Genomic DNA, 14,469 nt, shown 5'->3' with positions numbered 1-14,469 from the left:
TGTTTTCTTAGGAATGGCCTTAACTAGTCAAGACAAGAAGGTTGACAGTTCACCAATCAGAAAGCAGCAAACTAAATCCTCTCCTGGCATGCTAAGTGATGAGTATGATTCAAGGACAGGTGGTGGGAGGAGGACGAATGCTCTGATCTCTTTCAAGTAATTTTCTCTTAACCATATACGATGGTCATGAATTTAAAAATATGACTTCAAATGTTTTTTTAGAAGTGATTTTTTTTAGGAATAATGACTGAGAGTCCATCAACAGATCTCATACAACGGCTTCTTGATAGCTCTAATACTAATTGTATTTTAAACGAGTTTGAATTGATAGCAACATTCTGTGTCTCTTGTTGTTTATCTGTGGTGAGTGTCCAACCTGCTGGTCACAGGGATTTGCTGTCCGGGAAAGGCCATGGAGATTACATAGTTACACACACCATGCCCTCTTCTCAGGCCTGTGCCTGCCTGCAGCACTCTAATCCCTGGCCGGCCTGCCTGCCCCTCAGCGGCTACATTAGGGCCACAAAGCGCCTGTGTCCCACCAAGAGAGAGAGAGAGAGGAAGAGAGAGACAGACTTTTATGTAATGCTCTGTCCGGTGTATGTGTTCTGAACCTGCTGTTGCTCTAAGCTAGCTCGTCTCACTGACCAGGTTCCCCAGGGTTAGCAGTAGTACCCAGCTGCTGCCTGCCCTGCTGTACTGTACTTGTCAGTGTTCTGGCTTGAAAACGGCCTGAACACAGCACCTGAGGCGCCGCAGGAGACTGCGAGGCCATTTCCCGCACATATCTTACGTACCAAGGCACATATGTGCCCTGATTAATCCCAGCATGTGTCTTCATTCATGGTCAGTGCAATCATTCAGCCTCTGTTTTAAAGCTGTCTTGGGCAGGGGTTGGAAGAGAGCTGGGCGAGGGGAAAACCCTGGCGCTGAAATGGGTATTTAGTGGAGTTCTGTTTGTTGAGTCAGAGCTTAGTTGGGCTCTACTGTTATGTGGTTGCTATGGAGAAAAACACAGGCCCTAGATTCAGAGGAGTGCAATAAAATCATCCAGGAAAAAGACATTTCCAAGAATTTTCAGGGTCAAGAAACAGACGGCAAATTGCAGAATTCAAGAGGTGCTGTGGTCCACCCGCCCCTCAATCCTCCATTTTAGAAAGCTCGTATTCATTTTATGGAAGCTGCAAGACCAGAGCCCTCTCACCCAATTATTCCTGTAAGCAGATATGTTTTCTTATGAATGGAGGAGGGAAGCAAAACCAGTGTTTAAGGATGGAATGTGTGATCTGAGGAACGGATGTTGTGGGTGTTTTATCCCCTATTTCCCTTAGAGACAATTCCTTGAACAAGTGGAAACAAGTGAAATGCTATTTGATCTCTGTCAAATATTACTGTATACACATACTTACACTGTGGGGCCCTTGTACATTTGAGTCAGATTGCAGTTTTACCAGAGAGAGCAGAACAGGACAGGACATACGCAGAGACAATAAACCCTAATGTATTTTGGAAAATGTGTTGGCAGTTAATTGGCAGAACACTTATAAAACCCACTGGCTTTCTTGTATTTTTTCCTGGCACAGTAATTCCATTCAGCTACATGTCCAGGCTCCTTATTGCTCCTAATATAAGGTCTCTTACTCTTAATGTTTCCTGTCATTCTGAAAGGATGCATTAGCCCTTCTCAAATACTGTAGCTCTCTGGTTGTGCTGTCCAACCCAAGAGAAATACCTACATGTAGTGGCGCAGTACACAAAACTATGAAAATAAGCCTGATTCCAAGCTTATGACCTGAATTTGAAGTTCAAAGTTACACAAACACCAAGATTATCTATCAGTCCTTAACAGCCATATCACATGTCAACGGTAACATTAACATGAAAATGAAATTGGTAGTCTCATGGCATTTAATGGTTTGAATGGTCATTGAAACAACAGTGGTTGAGTAGAAATGAGGTTTTCTAACCTGGTGACCAGGAAGGCAGCATTTCAACAGAATGGCCAGAATGGCGTCTATAAATTTCAGAAGGATTTATTACCTTGGTTCAGCCAATTACCTCCTAACCAGTTCCCAGGACAGATACTCTGTCGGTGAAATGACATCACATGGGACCCTGAGTGAGCAGTGACCCTAACTTCACCTCGCCCTCTCACAGTTTTTATGGCCCCCACCCCTCCACCCCCCTCCCCTCCCCCTCGTCCCGTCCCGTCCCGTCCCCTCACACCTCTTAACCTCTGGTATTCATCCCATTTTCATCTTTCCAAATAAACCTGCCACCTGCCCTCCTTCCTACTGGCCAGTCGGGGGGCATGTGGTCATGTGGCTCAGCTTACCAGACGGGACAGGCGAACCACAGCTCAGCTGACCAGTGAGCTGCTTTACCATTTTGAAAATCTCCAAGCCTTGATGGCTCATTAGTTACATGGCTGTTGTTGATTTGTTTATTTCTGAGAATTGCTGTGTGTCAGTGTGCTGCATGGTTAAAGGTTCTCATAAACAAATGATTAAAACCACCTAGTCTGGTGGCATTATTTTGACTGTATGTTAGTCTGCAGGATATGTTCATAAACTAGTGCCAAAGCACGTTGGTCCTGTCCTGCTACAGAAGAGATCCAGTGTGATCGATTGGTAAGTAAAAAGAGCAGACAGTGAAATAATGGCCAGATTAAACGCTTGTGAGGAGGACAGCAGAAATATTCCCTCATAGTCACATGTGTTTGTGGGAAATGACTTGTTGTCTCATCACCTAGCAGAAATCTTGACTCAAGAGTTTATTTGAATAGGCGCTGAGAAGAACAGCAAACTGTCAAGTGAGACATGCTCGACGCTCTCGAGGTACACTGCTGTCATCTTGAAGCATTCCAGGTGTTATGAATCATTTTCCGTTAAAATAAAACATCTACTGACTGAGTTGAATACCGCTCTGACCCTGACGTGATAGAGGGAGACCCTTTTATCCCCTGCAGTCAGCTGGTAACTGAGCTGGGATCTGAGCGTCCATCTGGCCTGTCAATCTCCCAGACACCAAAGGTCTAGACCCTGGCCGTCTAACCGGCAGACCTCCAGTTGTTCTCCCTGCCCTTCATCAGTCTCCCAGTCCTCCTCCTGTCCTGATCCGGGGCTTTCACTGTATCTTCCCTGTGAGGGAGGTGGAGCGGAGGCTTCTAGTACCAGGTACTGTGGGTGATATAATGGTCTGTGTATTTGGAGCTGTTACTGTTTGGGTTGCGGAGAGGTTATCCAGTGACATTTTAATCGTCTTTCTGCCTTCTTTGCCGTGGCATTAGCATTAATCTGCGGGATTAAAACTCAGGCAGTCAGACTCTGGACTTAGTGTCTCACTGTGGAGCAGAGGGGAGTATGCCAGCGACTAGAACAGCAGCACACACGCTCCTGCGTACAGGCAGGGATGTGCTTATCAGTGATGAACCAAGGTTTTCAGTCTGGAGACATTAGACCTCTGACAAGAGATGGGCTTTCAACACATCCAGCTGTCTCAGAATGGGTGGAGTGGGTCTTCACCAGTGAAAAAGCGCATTAAAGAAAAATAGCTGTTATTGAGATTTTCACTCATCTCCGTCATTACTGCTATTTCAAACCCACCAAGCAAAACAGTCCATTTTGTATTCACACTTAACACATTATCTATCTCGTATTCACGCTTATAATCCTATTTTCTTTCTTTCTTTCCAAAAAGAAGTGGGTTGTTTTTAAAGAAATATATGAATAGTCTATATGAATATATGAATATCTTGAAACTAGGCAGATTGTTCCACTTCTTTCAAATAATGCCATGTTGAAGTTCAGACATTGATACAAGTGAAACTGTTTTAGGGCTTTGGCAGATAAGGTTTTAGGACAAAACACAATGTTAACACACTTGTTAAAATGGACATTTCTTTTACATTGTGTCATGAAATACACCTATTCATTCAATCTCTTGCTGTGTCTGGAATTATTATCTTAAAAAAACTCAAATAAAAAAAAACCTGTCAGATATCCTCATCAGTCTAACTCCATAATTCATCACAGCAAACCGAGCATTGTTCATTTTATTTTTAGAAGTTGCTTCCTCGTTCCTTTCAGGCAATAACTTTACTAGCTGGCAGTAACTTCCCAGATAAGGAGTTTCTGAATCAATGCTGTCTAGTTTGCATTGCAATTTATAGCTATAAGCATGATTCAAGGGGAAACCACTCAGTTAAGCCAGCTCTTACTGGGGTTTTACAACCTCATGTGACAGAGAATCACAAGGCCTTTCAAACTATGTCAATCAAATTGACTTTGCCCCAAATTATAACAACAAAGCGATGCAATTTGAATACTATAGTATAGATCATTTAAATACGGAGATGCATCACCAGCAGAAAATCAGATGAGGGGCAGTGTAATGCCATCGGATGAGGCTTGCATAGAAAGAAAAGACGTTATCACTATCTGCACAAGAGAGATTCTGTGAAGGCACGCACACATGTATGAAAGTCAGGATATGGAAATGGAAATGGAAATCTTTCTGCCACGCTACTGCATGGCACTTCATGAAACTATCAAATATTGTAGGGAAGTTCATAATGTAGGGACAGCAATAAAAACAATCAGAATGGACTGAGAATTTCTGTTTTTTAGGTGTAAGCAGCATTCTCAAACAAGTGCCTATTTGGAGCTCATTCATGTTTTTTAGCTGTGACCAAGGTTCCTTACAACTTTCCTATGATTCAATGCAGGAGCACATAGACAATGACTCTGAGTTACTGCTATGCATTCCAGTGGTATTACAGCTAATGCTAGCTGGTCAGAGCTCTTTCTTTAAGTCTCTTGTGCCTGTGGATACTGTAGTAGAGGTGCAAGGAAGGAAAAAAAGTGGAATAACAGCAGAACTTTCCTTTAACACTAAATGTTTGATTTGTTTAGCTGTAGCCCTGCAACAAATCACTGTACCCAATTACAGTCAGTAGTTTATGTACCCAGAATCAACCAAACCCAAATTAGTAATTGGCTTGTAAATCAGATTTCCTCACAAATTCTCAAAGATGTTTATTCTTTGATTCATGATGTTCTTTAAAGTTGCATGACTTCTCAAGTAAGAATTCACTTATGATCATTGAAGAAAGTGCCAAAAGGGTAGGTCATCTCTCTCTTTCTCTGCCCCTCCTCTCTCTTACCTCTTTTCTGTCTCTTTCTCTGTCTTTCTCTCTCCCTCTCTATCTGTCTGTCTGTCTGTCTGTCTCTCTTTCTCTCTCTCTCTCTCTCCCTCTCTCTCTCTCTCTCCCTCTCTTGTTAACCTTCACCCCCTCCGGCCTCCTGGTTAGCACTGCAGCTGCTCCTACATTGTAAGTGTGCTAAATGTGAATAGAAGCATAAAGGCATTGTGTGTGTGTGTGTGTGTGTGTGTATGCTGTAGTGAGCGAGTCAGTGAGTGTGAGAGAAAGAGAGAGTGTGTGTCTGCCCTTATTGGCTCCTAACTACAGCACTGTATGTTTTACATACAGTCTTCCCTGAGATCTTGTGGTGTAATGTTTAATTCTCTTATTCCAATAGTACAACATGGGGGCTCAGACAAGTATCCAGTGAATTTGGCGCTATGTGCATCTATAAATACACCACACGCTGAGCACGTTTCATTTCCAAAGATAACTGTGACTCACGACCATACCAAACATGCTCATGCTAATAATGTGTAATCTGCAATGATATCTGTTTCATGTCTTTTAGTTGGGGCTATCCTGTCTGTTGGAATAACGTCCGAGCCCTTCCTACAGTGAAGTCATCCTCTGAGGGAGACAGTCACTTGGACACTGCCGTCAACATACTGTAAAAGAAAAACAGGCATATCATGTTGTTTTGGTTGCTATGTTTGGATCTGAATTGGAATTCGCTTCTCGCCTCGCAATAGCACTCTCTTCTTTTGTTTGTTCTTGCTGGAGAGATGATGTTTTCGCACATACACAGGCTATTCACTCCGCTCAGGGAGAGGGTTTTCTTCATCCTTCCAAAATGCTTATATTACAATTACAATCTATCAAGAGAGAAAAGTTGATGTGAATTGTTTTAATTTGCATTTTGAATTAGGGTGTATTTAATCCTGATACAGGTGTCAGAGTATGTCTTTCTGCAGGAATGAGCCTGCCTGTTTGGAGTCATTAGATCCTCTGTAGCGTTAATGGTCCTTCTCGAGCGCACTTATGGATTGTTGAGAACTGCAGGACGCTGTTTTCAGCCTCTGCTCCCCTCCCTTGTGGCTATGTGTCAGGCTGTGTTGCCCTGCTGAGATATTTTCCGCCCTAGGAACAGACGACTCTGCCCAGTCTCCACCTCAGACCTCATCAAGTCTCAATCCCAAAGACAATTAGGACAATCCAATCAGCTTTACTGTAATGCTGTTCTTGTGCCAGGCCCTGTGGCTCTCTTTGCACAGTATGTCCATGCTGTCACAGCTCAGCTCAGACACAAAAATAATGTACCCTCACACCGCCACCCGCAGCACGATCACCTGGACACATTGGGGACAAAGTAAATTGAAAAGATAAGCCAAGATTTATAGAGGGGAAATGAGAGCTTGTATCTGCGTAGAACAGGGATGGGGTTTCAGGGATATTCTGGGCAGACACCAATAATTTTAACCCAGCTGTTACAAAGTGACCGCAGGGCTTTATATAAACCGTGGGACCCTCCTACAATTTACGTAGTGAGAGTTGAATAGAGACCTCAAGGCATCCCCATGACCATCCGCCCCAAACTACAGAGATCAGGTTACTAAAACTAGTAGTCTCGCACTTCCAACTAAGGCTGTTACCCGGGTGAGCTGTGCCAGTTGGTGTGCCCTTGAGCGAGACAGCGCCCCACTAAGCACACGTCGATCTGGGGATTACAGTCAGGGGTTTAGGAGGGGAAAGGAGGCCGAAATCCGAAACTGTTGTGTCTTGTTGCTGTGCACTTTTCTTAATGCCACGCTATCATGCAGCATGCGTTGGTATTGTGTGACTGCTGCCTGAGGAAGTTCAGCTGGAGAAACTATTTTTGTCTCACCAGCTGAGTGCTGTCCCGTGTTTTGTTTTTAGATAATTTCATTGGAGTTTTTAGTGCCACAACAGATGCTAGAGGTTTTGACTTACTGTTATTGGCTTTCCCGTGTGAAAGACATGAAAAATTCAAAGACTTGTCAGCAAGGACAGATTACATAAAGTGAGTTGCTCAGCCACCCATCTTTATTTCCTACAGATATTGTGCAACAACCGCACTCGGTTTTGATCTAGCCTTTTTTGATTTCACTAATATTTTTCAATAATAATCCTGGATTAGCCACAGATTCGTGGTCAGTAAACAAGTAGTTGTTCATTAGGTCCATGTTAAAGTGAAATAACATTGCCATCCCCATCACGCTCCAGTTAGCACAATATTGACAAATTATTCTTCAAGCAGGTCAAACAGCCTGCTCTTGGAATAGATATTGATATGTTTGCAATGTGTTGTATGTCCCTGTGATTATCTGCCATGCCAGCATGAAAATAGCTAGGGCTTATCCTGGTATTACCATTATATGGGGCTAATTAAAAGATAAAGCATGTCTACTTTTGCCCGGGCGCTATTAGACGCTGTTTAGCCTACAGGTTTGCTTTGAAATGGTCCCAAATTATAGCTCCTCAAAGAAATATCATACAATAGCCAGTTGAAAAGGGCAATGCTTGAATGGAGTCTTAAAGAGGAGGCTGTACTTGGCCTTCAAGTATACATTCCTTCAGCTCAGTGCTTCCTCTGTGGTCCCGCTCCCCTAGCCCACCCCCTCCCACTCAGGACTCAGTTCCCACAGGGGACTCGGCCAAAGCAAACTCCTTAGAGGAAGTCTCCTTCCCTCTCTCCTTCCCTCTCTCCCTCTCTTGCCCCAGTAAGAGAGAGGGGCGTCCTATCATCAGGCTCAGTGGGTCCTGCTAGGCAGTAGGATGTGCGAGGAGGGTGTTATGACTCTGCGGCCATGCTATGTCTATGATGTGGTGGTGAGTAAAGCCCATGCGGCTCCTCTCCTGTGAGGTCAGTGTCAGATTTAGCCAGCAGGTCCCTTGTGGTGTCTGGGAGTGTCTGTTTTCTGACTCTATTATGTCTAGCGCTCTTAGCCTTCCTGGAGCTGCAAACCTCAGGGTAGAAATAGCACCAGACAGACAGACATCCTTTGTCGGGAAAACAACAGTCATGTCAGTAATTACAGACTCTGATTACACCAGGACAGCAGTTCCTAGAAAACCACTGGCCTTGAGTCAGGCAGGTGAGGGGTCGAGTCACAAGGCTGAGCCATGGCAGGAGGTCCAGTCAGTCAGTTGTGTCAGCTGGAGGTCTAGGTTAAAGGAGAATTAACCGAGTTAAACTAGACAGCCTTCTGTTTGTGTGTGTGTGTGTGTGTGTGTGTGTATGAGTGTACGTGATGTGGTGACTGGTTAGACAGGTAGAGGAGACGTGTGAGTCAGGGAGACATGAGAGGAGTGTCCAGACAACCGCAAACATGTCACACACACCAGGGCCTTGTGATAACACAACTGCTGTGTGATTATTAGCTTCATGGTTCCAGAGGCAGCCTGAGAAATGAGACGGTTGCGTAGCGTTTTTTATACAGTACTAGGTTCAGGTATGCAGTGCCAGACCTGAATGACACCTCCCCCTTGTGTCACCATACCCCACACACACACGTATGCATGTGTGTACACCTCCACCCAACCACCTCCACACAGAGACACACGCATAGCTGCATATACACACATACACACACACAGTTTGGCTATAAAAACTGTGAGACGTGATTCATTGTCACCCAAGCTTGTCACTCAGTGTTAAATGTGTTAAGTACAATTTATGATTAATTTGCATCTTGAGGTGATTGCAGTGAGGAGTGATTAAGCTTTCAAAACTAAACACAACCCTGCGTGAGTGTTTTCCATTCAGGATTTTGAAGGTACACAGAGTAATCGTTTCTCTTGAATCACGCACAGAGGAGGAGATGGGAGTATTTGTCATTCCTGCAGGCAGAATGTCATAGTAGTGAGTAAGAGAGCAGCAGGCAGGTCTGTGCTGGCCTCTCCCCCTGCCGAGGTAAACATATCCTCTGCCTGACAAGTGCAGACCTGAGGGCTGCAGAGGCTCAGTTTCTGTGTTTCACCACATGGTCCCAGAGCTTGCCACACACACACACACACACACACCCGCACACACAGTGAAGGGCCCCTGGAGTCGGTAGGGATTCAGTGCCTTGCTCAGTGACACTTCAGCTGGGCGGACGCTTGGCGGCAGCGGGGGTTGATATCAGGTCCTCCAGGTGAAGGACAGTCTCACTGCTCGCTATGTCACCCTGCTGCCCCAAATATTACATGATTCTGCCACCCATGCCGAAATGAAACACTTGTCCGTCAGATCTGAGCGCAATTACTCTCATTCCGCTCTCTCTCCCTCCCTCTCTCTCTCTCTCTCTCTCTATTCCAATATGTCTGCGGTTCAGGGAGTCGATCTGATCCACCTGACGGCGCCTCCTCTGCCTGGCAGGGCACAATGTAGCCCTGCTGGCTGCCAGCCAGACCAGCTTGAGTGTCTGCTCAGCTTAAAGCACCACACACACACACACACACACACACACACATACGTGCAAGCACACATGCATACACATACTGTACATACACACACACACATACATGCCTAGCTCGAAGACACAGCCCTTACACAGATGCATCTTCTAACCTTGTTGCCTCTCTCTGGCTTCTCTACTTGTACTAGTTTGTCTGATTCTTTCCCTCTCGCTGACTCTCTACTCTTTTACTGTAAAGATTCACTTTTTGATAAAGTTACTTTTTGACCAACCCCTCAAATAGCAGAGGTATTTTACAGTCATACAGCAGCATTTTTAGAAGTTGTGGGATGGACTCTTAAAATATCCACTGTATTCCAAGATGTGATATCTGTACTTGCTATTCGTGTGGATACTCTTGGATGATGATGATTAACTGTCCATTTCTCTTCCCTCCACAGTCTCCCAGCCCAGTCCCAGCCAAGAAATCCAAATTGGACAAACTACAATCCCCATCAGCTGACAAGGTCAAGCAACCTGAATGGCTGCAATGCCTGTCAAAGTCTGCAAACAAGGTTTGTATGCTGTGTCCTTGTTGGTGTGAAACATGATTTGTTGTAAAGTTCAAGGGTTGCAGGGGTCATAGAAAGTCCTTGTCCTTCTGAATCATCACGTTATCATCAATGTATGATCTCTTGTCATTCAGTCAGTTAAATGAAGAGGGGCCTTTCCAGTTCCTTCGTCTCAGTTGATTTAATGTTCTGGTTGTAGTTTACTGAGAGTTTTTCCAATCTTCTTGTTTTGTTGTTGTTCCAGGACCTGAAACAGGTCCAGCTGAAACAGAGGCCCTCTGCATTCCGCCCCTGGTCGCCCAAAACAGCAGAAAAAGAGAAACCTACTGCCCAGAATGAGATGGAGAGGTGAAGTAAAGTTCTCACAGTTTCAGACTAAAAGAGACAATATCTGTTATATAGAGCTTGTAGTCAATGATCTTGATGTACCTGTATTTCTTGTACAGATCCAACTCAAAGAGTCTGGAGACCTTGGTGGTTCCCAATCTGACACAAACTCCGCTGGCCTACCACAGAGAGGAGCCCTCTCTGGTCCATCCCAGGGACAGCCATGCCCCAGGCAGGGGGCCTGCAGCCGTTCCCAGGCCGCCACAGGGACTGCATAACGGAGACTCAAAACCCGCACCGAACCCTGAACTCCCCAATACCACCAACGGTGTCGAGGACATGGACACAGATGGAGAGATTGATGTGGATGACTGTGATGATTGTGAGTAGTGATCATCATTATTTGGACTTTTGTATACTACTCTAACACATTATGGTATAGAAAACATGGACTTCGAAGTTAGAATTATTATCATAGAGTAAGCTGTAACAGAAACAAGCCGTAGCAGAGCTGGTTTAGAGTGATTCCTGTGCAATTTCGCCATCTGGTGTCTCATTTAAGAAGTACACTAGAAATGACTGCATCTCAATTGGCTCTTCTCTAGGGATTTAGCTTTTTTTGCCATATAAACCACAGCATTTTAACCTATTTTTGGTCAAATAAATTATTTACTATACTAGCATTATCAAAATACTATACAGAAGGATTATTATCAGTAGTATTTCCTTTCAAATGTTTTGCAGTAGTGGTGGTTGGGGGTAATTTTAGATTTATTTTATTATGAAAAAAACATTAATGTTAAAGATTGACCCTGTACTCATTTGGGAGGGAAATAGTTGTGAATGTCAATAATCTTTTATTTCTCATAAGGTTAATATTTTCTCTAGCATATTATTTCATAATATGGGCATTTGAGACTGTAATAGAGATAAACTTGACTTGACTTAGTAGTTTGTCACTGCAGTGGCCCACCTTTGCATAATATACAGTATATTGTGAAAACAATGCCAGAGCATCCAAGCACTTCAGACACTGTCCTAATAATGTTATATCTCTGTCCCTCAGGTCCAGTGCCAGTTTCCTCCCTGGCATCACCTCCCTCAGCCTGCCCCAGTGTGTCTCAAACCCTGGCCCCCCGGCCTCAGGAGGGGCCTGGCTGGCTGTCAGGGGCCCCCTGCCCCGAGGTGGACTCCCTGAGGCAGATGCTGTACGGAGGCCTGGACACCAAAGAGGCCCGGGAAAAGCTCCTGCAGGAGATCGTCAGGATGAGAGTGAAGCAGGAGGAAAAGCTGGCAGCCGCCTTGCAAGCTAAACGCAGCCTTCAGCAGGTATCGCAGTCCATCCATCTAAGATACTATGTGAAAATATCTGTAACTGCCTTGCAAGGGCAACAATGTTTCAGTTCATGACTTTTCACACAATGTTGTAATAAACATGAAATAACTCTGATGTCCTCACAGGAATTGGAGTTTGTGCGGGTGGCTAAGAAAGGCCGTCTTCGTGACGCTATCGAAGCCAAGCGCAACCTGCGAAAGGAGATTGAGCGCCTTCGCATAGATTGGGAGAGGAAGATGAGGGAGGCGGAGGAGTCTTGTGGGCGGCTGAAGAGAGAGTTGGAGAGGGAGAGACAGCTGCGAGTTTGTGACAAAGGCTGTGAGGCTGAGCGTCTTCGCGCCAAGTACTCCACTCAGGTAGGAAGCTGCCAAGATGCCTAGGATCCCTAAAATGAATAGGAACGCTGATAGTGGTGCCCCAAGAAAGTGATGTGTTTATTCCTGACTGTTGTTTGTGTTTCGTTTTTTACTGACTGCTCTGTGTATTTGGTTGTGTTGTGCAGATCGAGGAGCTGCATGTGCAGCTACAGCAAGCAGAAGCTGACCGCGAGCAGCTGAGGCTGGAGCTCCAGCAGGAGAGAGAGGCTCGGCAGAGTCTGGAGAGCATCGTTAAAGACCTGCAAACCCAGCTGGCCCAGCAGGCAGACAGCAGCGCTCCTGGAGACTCCCAGGACACAAACACAGACACACACAGACAGATCACACAACACACCAACGGATCCTAAACTTGCACATTCAAAACTGGAGGAAGAGACTCAATAAAAAAAAGAGCGTGGTTGAGGACTTTGTTGCACCTCTTGTTAGGGAAAAGAAATTCAGCAAAATGCTATTGGCAAAGTTAGTTTTATAGAGGGAAAGGCATCTGTCATTGGTATGATAGAAATCAACAATTATTGTGACAATATATGAATTTTATGAAATGAACTGGAAAGTAGCATGATGTCTGAGCATGTTGTAGAGCGTGAAATAAGAAAGACTTCTTCAGTGATGAACACATCTCTCAAGTGACTTCAGAGCCCTCGGTTAGATACCCGACGCTGTTCAAGGATTTTATTTTGGTATAAGCTATTCTAAGATGTGCAAATATAACCACATAACATTACTTGAATATGAAGGGAAGAAACAAGTTGTACTTGGTGAAACATGAAATGACAGTAGACAATGAAACTTTTTTTGGTGCCACAAAATATCGGTACACTCAAAGGTGTCATTGCAAACCACTGGAAACAAAGGACACCAGTTTACCACTATTTACTTTTAATATCAGCTTGCTTTTTATATCTGTTTAGAGGATGTACTTTTTAAGAACTGTTGCTTGCGCAGCACTGTTATTCCACAGGCAAGACTCATAAAAAACATCCATATACAAACATGTACGCATGTATACCAGCTTGTCTACCTTTTGTATTTTCAAAGCCTGAAGTATTGGAGATTATGTGGACTGTCTTCATGTCCACCACTGTTTTACTCTTAGATATTTTATGGAAGTGTTACTTTTTAATATTCTGACACAACTTAATTTGTTGATTGAGTATTATGTTTTACAATATTGTTTTTGCAACCAAACCATGTGACAAATAACAAATGTTCTTGCCCATATTAGTGAGTTGTGCAGGTAAGTCTAACATTGCCCTCCTAAAAAAAAGAAAAAAAGAAAAAAGAAAGAAACTTCAATAGCTGTTTGTTTATGTTGAATTGCGGTACTTCTGATTTTCTATTGAGTATTGTAAAATAATTTATATTCTATAATAATTTGCTGCCTATCAACAGAAAACATTCATTTTTAGTCACTGGTTTTAGGGCTCTTAAATCAATAAATGCTGTTTATATGAACAACATTTCTACATATATACAAAATATGGATATATATTTTTTTACTTTAAGAAAAGGAATTGCACTTTTTAAAAAAAAAAGAAACTTGCATTGTGCATTTTACTCCCTGTTACATTTTTCAAATCACAAGTGAACATGAACTTGGAATTTAACACACTTTCCCTCAGTATCCTCTGATGTAAATACAATGATATTGTAAATAAGATATTTGTTGGTATGTTTGCTTGCTCCAGACTTAAATTGATTATGAATATTATTTTTTGCTCTTACTTGAAACCAAAAAGAGACTCTATATTTGGATTTACAAAATTGTAGTTTCCTTGTTGTACCCTTGAGTATCATTGCAATCACAGGGCATTTACCAGAATGAATGATGGACTTATTTGTTTAAACAAGGAGGATGAAACCACCGTTGGTCATTAGCTTGACCTGTCAGTGGTTTTTGTGAGATTGACACTAATAGAATATTATACCTTTCCCCTTTATTTTCTTTATTTGAGAAGATCTTTATTGTTTGATGAATTATAAGGTATATATTAAACCACAGACCAAAAACTTAAAAATGGAATTGAAATCTCTGCACCTGCTCCTTCATTAGGCTTCCCAGCTAAAGTTCCCAGTTAGATAGAATAGAAATGACACCTTCCATGGTTTAAACCTTAGGTGCTCTCATATATTTTAGACAAAAATCACTTTTATGTCTTATCATTATTATACCCTTGCTGAATATTTGTTGGGTACAATGTAATAGCAATATCCATTTTGTTAGCTGATGCTGTTGTAGTTTTGGTTTGGAAGTGGGGTTTCACTTTGCCGCTTGTTTCAATGTTTTCTTTTTCCTTCGGAAAACCTGTATAAT

General features: G+C 43.3%; 1 protein-coding gene across 1 annotated transcript in view; it reads left to right on the top strand.

Annotated features, from left to right (window-relative positions):
* Nucleotides 1–14,469, top strand: part of skib (v-ski avian sarcoma viral oncogene homolog b) — a 29,675-nt gene extending 15,206 nt beyond the window's left edge. Inside the window, exons 2-7 of the mRNA XM_071530343.1 lie at nucleotides 10,005–10,118; nucleotides 10,360–10,463; nucleotides 10,562–10,824; nucleotides 11,509–11,771; nucleotides 11,904–12,134; nucleotides 12,281–14,469. Of these exons, the coding sequence (XP_071386444.1) occupies nucleotides 10,005–10,118; nucleotides 10,360–10,463; nucleotides 10,562–10,824; nucleotides 11,509–11,771; nucleotides 11,904–12,134; nucleotides 12,281–12,502 (1,197 nt within the window). The 3' untranslated portion in view covers nucleotides 12,503–14,469. The remainder of the gene's footprint in view (nucleotides 1–10,004; nucleotides 10,119–10,359; nucleotides 10,464–10,561; nucleotides 10,825–11,508; nucleotides 11,772–11,903; nucleotides 12,135–12,280) is intronic.

Source organism: Centroberyx affinis, unplaced genomic scaffold (assembly GCF_046629955.1).
Source record: "Centroberyx affinis isolate AG114_WGS23_722 - 3 ecotype Tasmania unplaced genomic scaffold, CSIRO-AGI_Caff_v1 ptg001915l_1, whole genome shotgun sequence".
In the NCBI taxonomy this organism is placed as follows: Eukaryota; Metazoa; Chordata; class Actinopteri; order Beryciformes; family Berycidae; genus Centroberyx; species Centroberyx affinis.
Note: the sequence above shows the minus strand (reverse complement) of the source record. Positions and strands in the feature narration are given on the sequence as shown.